The sequence below is a fragment of the Leuciscus leuciscus genome, assembly GCF_965113295.1.
Source record: "Leuciscus leuciscus genome assembly, chromosome: 18".
NCBI lineage: Eukaryota > Metazoa > Chordata > Actinopteri > Cypriniformes > Leuciscidae > Leuciscus > Leuciscus leuciscus.
In genome coordinates, this window is record NC_138742.1 from 15,663,483 (window position 1) to 15,678,343 (window position 14,861).

At 37.6% G+C, this 14,861-nt stretch overlaps 1 protein-coding gene across 7 annotated transcripts in view; it reads right to left on the reverse strand.

Annotated features, from left to right (window-relative positions):
- The window catches only part of fmnl3 (formin-like 3), a 46,150-nt gene that overhangs the window by 21,732 nt on the left and 9,557 nt on the right, over positions 1-14,861 (reverse strand). For all 7 annotated transcript variants that reach the window (XR_014199570.1, XM_082144620.1, XM_082144618.1 and 4 more), the window contains exons 2-4: positions 5,334-5,417; positions 4,421-4,501; positions 3,264-3,340 (exon numbers count right to left, since the gene is read on the reverse strand). Coding sequence is in view for 6 of the 7 variants with exons in the window: in XM_082144620.1 (XP_082000746.1) it covers positions 3,264-3,340; positions 4,421-4,501; positions 5,334-5,417 (242 nt within the window). In the remaining variant the exon portion in view is untranslated. The remainder of the gene's footprint in view (positions 1-3,263; positions 3,341-4,420; positions 4,502-5,333; positions 5,418-14,861) is intronic.

Sequence of the window (14,861 nt, forward strand, 5' to 3'; positions counted from 1 at the left end):
GGGCGGCGAAGGGATAGTGACAGGAGATGGCGATGGAGGAATGGTGATTTACATTTAGTCATTTAGCAGACGCTTTTGTCCAAAGCGACTTACAAATTGGGACTAAATTAAGCAAGTCATCGTGAAGAGGCAAAAAACAACGCAAGAAGTGCTCAAAATACGAAGTTCAGGCATTATTCAGAGTAGCATAAGCCCGATAAGCAATAATTTACAAAAAAAAAAAAAAAAAAATTTATATATTTATATATATAGAATTTTTTTTTTTTTTTTTGAGGTTAAGTGCTCACGGAAGAGAAGAGTTTTCAGCTCTTTTTTGAATGTTGTCGTGGATTCTGCATTCCGGATGCCGGTGGGGAGATCATTCCACCAGCATGGAACTGTGAATGAGAATGTTCTGGAAAGTGATTTTTTGGCTGATGTGAGGATGACGATGATAGGCCGATGCAGCCTAGAACCACAGTGCCGACAGCCAATGGCGGAGTCGAGGGAGGGAGGAGCCAAGGTGTAACAGTGGCTGACGACAACTAGGGTATGACCAACGTTGACAAGGTCGAAGGATCCACTGGCGCAGACGCAGAGCCGATGGAACTGAGCGACGTCACTGGCACTGGAGACCCAGGCAATGCTGCCACCATGATGTTGATCTGAGGCGTAGCCAGAGTATCCGAGGGCTGAGGCGGAGCCGGTGTGACGGAGGACAGAGGTGAAGCTGAAGGGAAAGAGGAACCCGCTGTAGCAGTAGAGGTGGAGGAACGGAGCGTAGCTGAAAGCCCGCAAGTGACAACTGATCAAGGGGGAGCCGGTGGAACTACAAGGCCAAGGGTCTCTGTTGGAGCTGAAGGTGGGAGGAGCCAAAGCGGAGCTGTCAGATCGACGGACCGAGATGGAGCGAAGTGATCAGATGCTGGAGGCAGAGCAGCAGGATCCTCTTGCCCAGGCACTGCTGGTGGTTGAACGACCTGAGGTTCGATGTTACAGCAAGGCATCCCCAGAGACGGCGAAGGGCTGCAAACATATAGCAGAGGCGGGGCAGGACTGACTGATCTCTGCAGTGATGGCGGAAGATGGAAATCGTTCTCGATTTAGTGAATTTCGATGTAGCGCTTTCTTAAAACAGTGATGAAGGACTGACATATAATTCAGTCTATACAGGTCTCAGTGCTGTCTTGAAACAGCGATGATGAAGTACAGAGATGAAGTACATACGTCCGCAGTGAAGACCATCAGCCAGTCCTCAGTTTCCACCAGCATTCCCTCAACCTTTAGTGTCGTGGGCTCGCACCCCTGGTCAGACTCACCGCGGGGTTCAGCTCTTTCCTTTTCATATTGGGCTCTGGCCCACGCATCGCAGCAGGTGGTAGCTCTCTGTCTGTGGGGGACTCCGATTTCTCTGTGGTCGAAGGTGGTGAAACGGGCTCTGGGTCTGGCTGTGTTCTGGACCGGGGATAGATGCTCTCCAGACACCGGATGATGGCTTCCCTCCAGTCTAGTCCAGAGGTGTCTGGGAGGTCTACAGGGTGATGATAATTAGCCCCGATCCAGAAAAATTACTTTATGGTCTTGCTGGTGATGGCAAGACGAAAGAAATGTTCAGTGAAGGTAAAGAAATTGTGGCTCATATGATAACGAACAGGTGTGATTCCCGATCGGTCTGTGCAGCGGCGGTTCAAGTCGAACAAGCCTAAAGAAACCCATGTGATTGAAGATAAACTAAAAGTCCATGAAAAAGAATAAAAAATCAAAGATAACTGAGTGTTCGTGGCATTAGCTGAACTATGCACAACTAACAAAAAATTAACTAGAAACTTAAGAACAATATCTTCTTAAATATTTAAATACAAGATAATATAATTTATCCTTTAAATGTTTTTCCTCCTAAAATTGCTTTTATAAAATGTTAAAATATTAATAAAACAAAATGATAAATACTTAAAAATTCATAAATGATATAACAATATTTAATAAAAAATGTAAATTTAAATAATATTATTTTAGTGTAAATTAGCATTGAATTGATAAACTTCTCTTAAAATAAACAGACTAAGTTCACATTAAATACAACAAACAAAAACTAGAATGTAACCTAATTTATATAACTGAGTTAAAAACACCAAACAGCAGCATGTAACTGAATATTTTGCTACAAAAAATATCTCCAATTATTTACTACTATGTGGAGAGCGTCGCGATGAAGCATTATTTTTTAATTGTTCATTTGCACGGCCCAAACAAATAAATAAAATTTTCCCAGTGCTTTTTGAGTGTGAGTGTGTTTGATTATTGACTTAATTCTCTCAACTGTCTATTATAATGCACAATACAATGTGACATTTTGTAATATGTCACTGTAGCATTTTGTAATATGTAAAACAGCTGGACTATTAAAATATGCAGTTAAAGTTAGTAATGGCACTACTGCTAGTTAGTTACTTCCCATCGCTTGTGTGTATGGGTTCATCCAGCTGGTACGGATATAACAAAGCATTGAGTTGTGTGTGAATGGCTTCACAGTTTCACAACACATTGTTTTTTGTATGTATAAGTATGTGTGTGTCCTTGAAAGCGGAATATAAACAGTGAAAAGATGTTCCCAGTTGTCAATGTTTCATTGTACCTCACTGTGTTGCAGATTTGTGTCAGTGTTTTGTCTGTATTCATCAATGTGAGTTATAAACCTTTGTGTGTGTGTGTGTGTGTGTGTGTGTGTGTGTGTGTGTGTGTGTGTGTGTGTGTGTGTGTGTGTGTGTGTGTGTGTGTGTGTGTGTGTACGTGTCCTTTCACACACTACATTGTTGGATGCTCCAGGCTTCCTGGCTCTCCGGCATACACTACTCAGCTTCCTGCTTGCTAAAGCTGCTAAGGGGGTTGTGTGTGTGAGGGACGAGATGAATAAAAACCATCTGGACTCTGCCGAGGTCTACAGACAGTGCTATAAGCACAGGGAAGCTGGCAGAACAGCCCAACAGCAGGGATTTGTGCACAGGCAAACACTACCTCTAGCTTTCTACAACAGGAAGAACAAAGAAAGAGTGCTTCTTTAGAGGGGGAAAGCCAAACAATACCACAGCTTCCCACCCATACCACTAGCAGTGCTATTGTTCCCTGCACTGTATACATGAGCCTCATAACCTCACTGCATTGGTTACTGGAGGATCATGGGATGTTACTCTGGGTGATTGGTTGGGAAGGGTATTTATAGAGATCAGCACAAGACGAAGAGATGTAAAAGAAGGATTAAATGAGAGGAGACAGGAATTAGTCACCCTATGTGATTGGTTCTCAGCGATATCTCCAGCTCTCGCAGGACTTTGGTGGATTCCTGAACCCTCCTGCGGAATTTCTGCACAAAGAGAAACTGATGATTATCGGCATGTTTGGAGAAAACTCTGCAACTTCCCCAGAATAAAGTTTTTTTAAACATTTCAATAAACACTAACTGGTGCCGGGTAAAACAACATTTATGGTTAATCTTTTAGCGATTAAAATATGTCAAGACTAATGTCCTGCACAGTCAAAGGTTTGGGGTCCGTAAGATTATTAAATGTTTTTAGAAGAAGGTATTTATTCTTAGCCAGACTGCATTTATTTGGTCTAAAATACAGTTTAAAAAAAAAATTAATATTGTGAGATATTATTACAGTTTAAAATAACTGATTTCTATTTTGATATATTTTGAAATGTAATTTATTCCTGTGATGGCAAAGCTGAATTTTCAGCATCGTTACTTCAGTCTTCAGTGTCACATGATCCTTCAGAAATCATTCTAATATGCTGATTTGCTTTGAATTAGAAACATTTCTTATTATCAATGTTGAAAACAGTTAAAAACTGTTTATCTGCTCAATATTTTTGTAGAAACTGTGATACATTTGTTAAGAATTATTATTATTTTTTGATGAATAGAGTTCAAAAGATGAGCATTAATTTGCTTTTATGTATTAAACAGAAATCTTTTGCAATGTTACAAATTATTTTAAATGTAATGCATCCTTGCTGAATTAAATAAAATCTTACTGACCCCAAAATTTGATACAATTTATATATTGAATATAAATGTATATAATTTTTTTTTACATATGTATTTTCTTTACCATTTTCCTCCCTATCTTTAGAATTAAAGGTGCTATTTTTCTGCTGTTGATTTTAGTCTTCTATGTAAAGAATTAATCTGTCTTCAGTAAGTTGTGGAAGTTCAGAACAACCCAATTGTCCAGTTCAGTTTCAATAGATAGTCTTTTTGTACAGGGAAGAACATTTTATGTTTTAAAGTTACAATTTGTTTTAAAAGAACATTCACTAAAAGCGATGAAGGGCAATTAGATTTCTCACAACACAACCGCTTTAACTGCTGTAAATCATGTTCACATGCAACCAGCTGAGAAACAGACATTGGTTTTATTTTCTAGAGGATGATGCTGACCTTGCGTGTGACTCTTGGGTCTAAATATCCACGTAGTTTCTGGATATATGTATGTGGAGGATTCTTCACTTGGAAACGCTCCTAACACACCAGAAGAGGGGGAGAAAGTTATACACAGATTATTAAACATCTCAAATAAAATATGAATGTGTTTATCTAACACATGCACATATTCTTAACATTCCATATTGTTTGTTTAAAAAACTTTGACATTATTCTAAAACATTTTTTTTTTTTTTTTTGCTGTAACTATGAACTTCCTTTTTCAGCAACATAGATTTGTCAAGATGCATGACTAGACGTTTATAAATAGTAGTTTTACAAGACATTGAAGTCATCATTTTTTTTCTACATGATCCTGTATTTAACAAGATGTGCAATTTTACCTAATGGTACAGTTTCTCTAAAAAATCCCTCATGCCATTCCAAGCCAGCATGACAGTATGAACTCAAAAGGAGAAATTCTAAAGACTGTACAGGCTGCTCTTTTCCATGCAATTACAATGAATGGGGAAAATCACCATAACATGTTAATAAAAAGAATCCATATGACTAATGGAAAACTTCAGTCCCCGTTCATTTTAACTGCATGGAAAAGAAGAATATGGGTTTAAAACAACATGAGGGTGAGTAAATGATGACAGAACTTTCATTTTTGGGTGTACTGTTCCTTTAAATTATATCCTGTCATTCAGAATCCTGTAATCTACCTTTTCTTTTGTGTAAGAAATAATTAAAATCGTATATAACTTTCTAAGTGTCTATAAAATGTCAAGCAACTTGTTCTCTTAACTTGTTAATAATCATTTTTTAAAGGTCATGTCGACGACACCATTCTTGGAGGCATGTTCTTCTGGACTGCATTACAGAAGAAAGGGTGTGGCATAAAAGTGGGTCACTGTGGAGGCTGTACCTGGTCACAGATGAGGTCCCACTTCTTCTCATTATCGTACTGCCGGAGGAGACGTGCTTTATCTGGCGGCAGGTTCATAGAGTTCTGAAAAACAGAGAGCGCTTTTGCATCAGAACACACAGGAAGTCATGTATTCCTCCGTGTACCCATGGCAACGACCTTGCAGAGACGTCTCTGTGCTCGTTTTCTTTGGGTCACGGTGGTTTCTAACCAGACACGAAACCCTGCAATCTCTGATCTCACGTCCTGTGCTGACTTCTTATATCCTGTTTAAAATCAAATTTATCTTCTGAGTCAGACAACAAGGAAATCTTTGTACCAAATTCTCCATCTCAAACTATATGAAGGAAATTATGAGCAGTGCTTGCCTTTGCAAAACTCACTGCCACAATTGTGGGTGATTGCCAGGGTGTTGCTATGCAGTTGCTATAGTGTTCTGGGTAGTTTGTAGTGTGTTGTTATGTGTTTACTAAGGGGTTGTTAGAAAGTTACAGAACAAACTGCATTACGAACAGTAGCTGAACATAAGTATAAACTTATTTTACAGCGGAGCAACAGCTAAATAGAAACTTGCTTGCAAGTTTATTAAAGTCAAAGACTTTATAGAAAGACGGTTCACTCCTATTACTTAGGAATGGGAGAAAGTGCATACATTTTGTTTCTAAACGCTCGAATCATGACAAAAAACAGCAGCCTGAAAACTGCTGGGGGTTTTTTTGTCATGATTAGAGCATTTAAAAACACAATTTATGAGACAGTTTTTGTCATATTTCATTGGTGATTTCAAATATGAAATTCAATTGTAAGCTTGGTGAAGAGTTTTGGAGAATTGGATGTTTCACCATTCAAAGAGATAGGAGCTGCACTTGTATGCCCGAGAGGAGTTTCAAAGATGGCTGCCGAGTGAAATAACTTGTCTTAAAGGAACTTTGTTAAAGTCAGTATGTTTATAGAAACCTGCGTGAATAGTAACACACTCGGTTAAATCATGACACAGGCATCTGAATGTAACTCTGTCGCCCCCTAGACTACTGAAGTTTATTAAGTACAGACAAACGCAAGCACTACCGTCTGCGTTTATGTAATCAAATTTTCTTGAGGGTCGGTAAAAATGTTTAATGCTTTTGGAAAAAATGCTCACCAGGTTGCATTTATTTGATCAAAATACAATAAAAACATAAAATTAACAAATAATGTTGTGAAATATTATTCAAATTTTCAATAATGTTTTATATATTTAAATGTTTTCCTGTAATGGCAAAGTTTTAACCAGCCATTGCTCCAGTGTTTAGTGTCGCATGATCCTTCAGAAATCATTCTGGATTCAATTCAGGATTTTTTGATAAATAGAAAGTTTTAAAAAACAGCATTTATTTAAAATTCTAATCTTTTGTAACATTATAAATGTTTACTGTCACTTTTGATCAATTTAATGCATCCTTCCTTAATAAAAGTATCTTTCTGACTCCAAACTTTTAAACAGTAGACTAAGTGTTAGATTTACTGTATGTTCTCATAATTCTCATAAATCAGTGTGATTATAATAATAATGCTATTGTTCTACAGATATATAAATTATTGTACTTCATGCCACTTCTTAGCAGGACATTTCACATAGGCCTACTACTCTCTTATTTCAGGTCACGTTTGCACTACAAACAGATCAGTAAGTGATTTGTCTTCAAAATGTCTTTAATGGTGGAACACACACTGAGTCAGTTGTGGGGTGTTAGCTGACAACTGTCTCCAACAAACACTGAATTTCCCTTTATTAACCTGAGACTCTGTGCTGTGATTAAAGATAGCGAACAGCAGATAGGCACAGAGACAGATTATCACAGCATGATACAGACCTCTCAGTGGGTTTCCCTTTGAAGATGGAAAAGGTGTTTGTTCTGAAGATGCCATTCACGCCCATATCAACACCCGCCTGAGCATCACCTACATCCTTGCACTCCACATTAGAGTGATTCATCCACCCCAAAAGTCAACAGCTTCTAAGTCTACAGCCAAGGCAACATATCATCTCAGTGAAATTACATGACCACATCATTATAAACAACATGTTTTTCCAGTCATTCTGACTCGATGATTTGTGGAAAGTGAATATTGTGTGTTGAAAGAATTTGTTTTATTTTATTTCCACTGTAAAGTGATTACACCTTTCCACAAGCCCATATGAATCATATTCAGTGACAAGTCTGGGAAAGGCTGGTGGTGAATGCAGATTGTATTACAGTAGTTTCAGAATTAAAATTTCCTGATGATTTACTCACCCTCACGTCGTCAAAGATGTTCATGTCTTTCTTTCTTCAGTCGAAAAGAAATTAAGGTTTTTGAGGAAAACATTCCAGAATTTTTCTCCATAATAGTGGACTTCAATAGGATACAACTGTTTGAAGGTCCAAATTGTAGTTTCAATGCAGCTTCAAAGGACTCTACACGATCCCAGCCAAGGAATAAGGGTCTTATCTAGCGAAACGATCTGTCATTTTCTAAAGAAAAATAAACATTTATATACTTTTAAACCACAAATGCTCCTCCTGCACTAGCGCTGCAATATTTGATTTTTTTGGAAAATGACAGATCGCTTCGCTAGATAAGATTCTGTAGACGCTAGAATTCCAGAGCCCTTTGAAACTGCATTGAAACTGCAATTTGGACCTTCCACTACATGGAGAAATATCCTGGAATGTTTTCCTCAAAAACCTTAATTGAATAAAGAAAGACATGATCGTCATCATCTCCTTGGATGACGTGGAGGTGTGTAAATTATCAGGACATTTTTATTCTGAAGTGAACTAATCCTTTAACTCAATCTGCATGAAATCTAAGCATTCTCTATAGGGCACAGCTGATTGGTTCTTGCTGTATCAATAGCCAATGAGCTCACTGCTCAACCTTCAAATACTGGTCAGCATTTGCTGTAGCAGCATTGCACGCTTTCAGAAACCCTCCACCTTCCCCAACTCCACCTGTACAGATCTACTACAGGTAATTCATGCTATATTGTACAGCAGCAGCATGTCTTACAGCACTTGCTCACAGCAGTGATTCGTGTATGTATTGGTAGTGGCAAGTCCCGTACTTGCTCTATAGCAGCAGCAATAACAGCAGCAACAGCAGTGTAGCAGATCTATTCCGCCAAGACCAAACATATCAACATTGTCATAGCCATTACCATGTCAATCACACTGAGTTCTTGTCATGACAGAACTTAAAGTTTTGCAGCAGAGTTCATTCAGTGAAGGATTAGTCAGACTAATGCAAACTGATAACCTGTACGTTTTTTGTGTGATTCACAAAAATAATCAGGTCATAAGTGAATTCTCTTTTAATCAACTGAGCCAATTCTTCAAAGCACTTAAAAGTCAGAACGCCAAGGCCACCTGCTAGTTTTCAGCTGCGTAAAAGCAACCAGAAGACTGAAAATGTGTAAAAGTACATGTTCTACTAAACAACTGCATGCACTTTTATCAAATTGTAATCTATAATATCAGAAAAATGACACAACAAAACATCATCTTACTTGTTCAAACACGCTCCAAAACACGGATTCGAAACTAAAGATTTTGAAGAATGCACCAATCATTAGTAAAAAAATCATAATAATTTATAAAAGTGTATTCAGAATTAAAGTCCACAGCTGTTCAATTACAATGGAGCTGTAGATTTAGGAATTGAGTTATAAATCCGATGTGTTTCTCAGACAGTTCAGCGTCCAACATTTAATACAACAGCAGACAGACTCAACTGACCATGTAGTAAATTTGTTTTGTTTGAAACCACATTCGACTGGAACACATCCCATTTATGATGACTAGGGTCTGTAATGTCTGAAAAGCTAACAAAATTAAGCAGAAATGACAATGTGTAAAAAGAGGCCCTGGAGAATGTTATTTGGCTCTGTCTGTGAAGATCTCAAGCATTACCATTCCCTCCCACAATTCCCCTTCCGAAGTTTTTTTTTCTTCAGCAGTGACCGACATTGTGCATTCCAGATGTCCACAGTTACAGAAGGAATGTGTCGTGTTTATAACAGTAATGAATTTGGCTATAAATGATCCCACTTCATCTTTTATTTCACTCTATTTTCCCTCCATTCCCTTCTCTTTGACACAGCGTATATATTTTACATTCTTGGAGGATAAAAGTTTTATCTCTTTCTCTAAATCTTTCTCAAATGTCTCAAATGTCAAAGATGGAGTGGGCGACTCCTACACTTGTTAGCATGCAGCATGTAATAAATGACGTAAACGTCAGCTCTTTCTGATGAGCTCACTGCTTCCGAACATTTCACACAACAAACCGCATCCATTGTTTTAGAGGAAGAAAGGACTGAAAAGCCTACAAAAATACCATCATCCATGCTTAGTCAATATGAAAGCATCCAGTCTCTGAGGAAATATCAACTATACTGCATTGTATGTCAACAGCAAAAGAGGCTGTAGATCAAATCCAGTTTGAAAGAATTATAATCTCATTATTCTCATATTTTTCACCTAGACAGAAATGAGACTAAATAAACAGTATATTGAAACTTTTTCTTAAATTTCCCAATTCTCAGAAAAGGCCTCTACATATATCCTATGTAAATAAAAGGAGAGATCTTAATGTCTCATATTTGCTAATATACTAAAGTCTGGAATCAAAAGTCAAAGATTTCATTATGAATTCAAACATTTCTTCATCTATTTCCCCAAAACCAAATACTTTGCTATCCACATTCATTTCAGAGCTCTATTCTTTTACTTCAAGTGAACAATTGCATTATTTATTTCTCGTAAGAAGATTATAAGAAACATCTGAAACAAAGTTGATACTTAAAGAGCTCCAGCCCCCTAAGCTATGAAAGAGCAACCTAAGGAAGCTTTAAAATAGGAGTCAGAGGTTGGATCTGGCCATATGTCTGTTGCTGGGTTGTCAGGACTGCCTAGTGACCATTTGTTGGTCTGATATGTAATTAGGGCACTTAGTACACAGAGAGGTTCCAGTCCTCCATTCACATGACGATCCAAGATCTGGTGCCACATCACTGATAACAGCGGCTGCAAAGAGCTCAGATGAGTCTTTATCTGATCTACAGTAGCTCTCTGAGTTTTAGGCTTCTTTGTTTTCTGGTCCAGAAACGAGTGACTAAGTAAATAAGTTTCACTTTTTGGATTCAGTTCTGCAGCATTTACCCTAGGGGTTTTTCTCAGGCCCCAAGAGCTTCCTGTACAGATATTATTAGCCAAACCATTGGAGTGCTGCTACACCAACACAAAGAAACTTGCATAAGTAAAAAAAAAACAAAAAAACATAGAACACATAAACGTCTTTGAATCAAAGGGGAAACCATCAATACTAAAACTCACTGAAGTAAGATCAAAGAAAACACTATGAAGATTTTAATATTTATAGAGCCGAATGAGGAAAACTAGCTTGTCCACCCCAGGCCACACTGAAAACAGCAGTCTGAAATAGCAAAATGCTGAATTCGGTCCTAACCACTGAAATGGCACACAGTACAATGGAATGAAAGTGCTTTGTCAATTCCTGGAAAGGAAGAACATGTTATTTTGGCATAAAAAAGTCCCACATATTCAGCATGAAACGTCTGCAAACATTATACAATATAAAAAAGTGGTCGTGTCCAAAAATATGAATGATAAAACAAAACAAAACAAAAAACACCAGATGTTCTACATTCCCCAAAAGACCTTCCTTGCTACTCTGCTAGAGCAAAAGGATCAGCTAACTGGCAATCCCTAATTTAATTTAGCTAATCTCATTTGACTTTTCCTACAAAAGTCCAGTCTTGTTTTCCTGCCATAATGACTTTAAAAAGAGACCCACATCTTACATGTGAGATGAAAATACCTTCAATTTTTTAAAGTAGGACCAATGATTGAAAATAAAACATAAAACCAACTCCCTAAAGCTCTTTACTTCCAGAATAGAGTGACGCTACCCACGACAGGGACAAAAAGAGCTTCTGTTTGATCCCAGTATAGTTTGTAAAAGGGTGACTGTAGGGACACAACAAAGAACCATTGCCTTTCTCTGGCATGTTGAGTTGTTTGGCAAATTATTATGTTGAACAATAGACTGTGGCTATCAGTTACACTCGCTTTTTAACACTAAAGTAAAAAAATTAAAATACTCAAGTGAAATGTATTTTAACTTCTGGGAACAGGAATTTTTACATGTATGACAAATTTGGAAAACCCCTTTCTAATAAGACCAAACAAATTTTAAAAAAGAGGAACAGAGGTGTGGGAGAGGAAAGACCCATTATGAGATGAACCGTGTGAATAACTGAAATTAAGTGAGCAAGGACCATGCTACAAATTACAGGTGGAGTTGGGAAAATTAACTAGAAATTGGGACAGTTGGCTGATGAGGGAGTGGGACAGGCAAAAGATGTGTCTTAAGAGAACAGTAGCTTGATTTGTAGTTGGGTATCAGATTGCAGAGAATGAAGAGAAGTAAAGAGTCCAAGAGACAGAGAACAGAAGGGGGAAACAAACCCCAGTCACGCACAGCCCTCCTTACAAAACACCACACATGATGGAGAGCACAGTTCAGACAGGAAGAAAACATACAGACAAAGAAACCAATCTGTGCTTTCTCATCTGGAGGTTTGGCCTCCTGTTTATGAATTGTAACATTGCCAGAAATACCAATGTAAACTCTTCAAATTCAACATGAAATGTATTCACAATTCTTTTCTTCTATATTATGACATAAATCTGATCTATTTCTGTATTTTTCAACAATATATCATATTTGCCAATACACCAAAGGAAGAGACTTCAGTTTGAATTCAAACATTTCTTTCTTATCAGTGTTTTCCAAAACCAAATAATCTAGACTTAATTCACATTAATTTCACAGCTCTATTCTTTTACTTTACATCAAGAATTTCCTTATGTCATAAACAACTAAGAGAAACATCTGAAAACATCTGGAAAAACGTCCTATTTCTGAGTAAAACAAGATATTTGTTTAAATACTAATAATAATTTTATTATAATTATTATTACTTAAGTATTTATATTATACTACAATTAATAATAATGATGTCCTAGAGGATGCTGGAGCCTATCAGCATCCCAGACCAGAGATAGAGAAATTTGTACTATTATTGTTATCAATTGATATTATTTACAATATTTAAGTTGCTATTTTTGATTAAAGATTATGAAAACAAACCTGTTTTTCTTTAAAATAACATGCACTGATGAATCATTCATAATAAGACCAGGAACATGTATTAATAAAGTAATTATGGTAAATGTTTTATTTCATATTGACATAAAAGACAGATAAAAGACCCTGCTTAAGGGCCAACATCACAAATCAGCATCAAAATGGCTCTTCTTACCCATATTAATGTGGTCAAATATTAGTCTTCACCAGGGGGACAGCTATGGCATGTTTAAAAGAGGGCCACACACTTTTACAGCCTTATTTGGCCGGTCCTCCGTCCGCTCTGAGAGGTCAGGAGTTCATGTGAGCAAAAATTCTTAGCTGCATTTATAAACACAAACAATGCAAATATGTTTTGCGCCCATGCACAGCTCCGAGTGACTGCTCCCATGCCTGAGCCTAGACTCTGGGAGACATCCAACATAAACTCCTCCAAAGCCCACTTAAACCTACAAGCTTAATGTAATTTAAACCGTAAAGCCAATAAGAGTGGTTTACAAACTGATCTAAATGGCTCTTTGACTACTAAGTCAACAGGTAGAGTCTCCTACTTCACTCCATTTTATCGGTTTTAATGGTAGCCTACTGTAGTAAAGGAATAATGAGGGGGAAAGTGTGGGATCTTATATTCTTTCAATGGATCTAGCATGTGTCAGCATAGTCGACTAGACCAGAGCAGACCGCCAGACACACACCGTCTCCCCATCTAAACCGTCTCCGCCGTTCAGCTACTGAGCTCTACCTAATAGGTCCCCAGGCGCCGAGCGTCAACGCAGGACCTGAGGAATGTACACCAACCCTGCCAGATTTAGTGGACTGCGAGTTTGAATGGGAAATAATAGCTCTTACTGAACGTCACACTGAGCTGAAGCATTTTCCTCCCATTTTTCCAAAATTGTTTGGGAAAAGAGTGTTTTGAAGAAACCCTTCTGTACAGTCATTAATAAAGCAGTAAAATATTAAAACTTTCCAACCATTCTTTCCTTACAAAAACCCTCTTGCAGTACATTTGTAGACCCTGGTTGAAAAAACTGGCCCTACGACAAACATGGACGAATTTTATTAACATTAAAAGATAGGCTAATACCCTTCTAGGATCCTTAACTGATTATTATTATACCATAGTTAGATATTAATTTAATAATATAATATAACATGATATGATATGATATGATATGATATGATATGATATGATATGATATGATATTTGGAATTAATGTTATTTAGGCTATATTTTAAAATAAAATGATATATCTGTCTATGGGCCCTCTTGCAGGACATTCCCGGAAGAATGACTAACAGTCTCATTGAAGAAAATGACCTTAAGCAATGACATCACATATCAAATGTAAACGAAAGTATTGTGTTCATGGGTGAATTTCCGTATTTTACAATTTAAGCTTCTGTTCCTCTTATTCCTTGAAACTGTGTATAATACAAGAAAGAAGCACAGGCACCTCAGCCATGAAGGGTATCACAAGCCTAGGGGGACTTCCACCTTTAAATTTAGTTTAAAAAGTAACAGTTTACTCTGACCAAAAGGAGGACGGGGCAGTTCTCAAGCAAGTCTCCTGGCACTGAGCAAGACAAAATGGAGTGTGAGAAAATGCTATCCTCCATTCACTGCAATGACACCTAATCTCCCAATTCTAACCAGTAACCTGAACCAGGCAATCACAACAAAGCAAATCCACAAAACACAAATGTCCCATCCACCCACCACAGAAAAAGAGTGAGGTCAAGGTACTGAACTGCCTCACCATCCCCCATCAGTTATTTATATAAGAAACACAAACAATCCCCATTCCAAACCATTCAGGATTTAAGCCCAAAATATACTTATTTTTATAACGTAAAGTATGCTCCATTTAATAGCGTGCACGAATGCAGGCACATGCGCTCTAGAAAGTTTCATCTTTGTCCAGTGTCTGTGTTATTTTTCTCCAGAAGTTATGACCGATAAAAATGTCTTTGTATTCTTTTAAAGCTACAATATGTAAGATTTTTGTAATAAAATATCCAAAAATCACTTGCACGGTGTGATATATTTCCTGCAGTTGTGTACTTACAATATCCCAAAAGTTCCCAAAGATTTTTAAGTTCAGAGAAATTCCAATTTGAAATAATGGCTCGTCCCTGTCGCCCTGTCCCACCTGTCGCCTGTCAATGACGTAATATCCGCGTTATCCCTGGTTTCCGCTCGTACTGCCATAGTAACCATGGCGATAGACATGGACAACTGCGTTACGTCTAGCGGCACGCTCACACTATTGTTGTTTCGTTCAAACATTATGGACCATGGCAAGCACACTTTGGGACAAAAGGACTAAACTA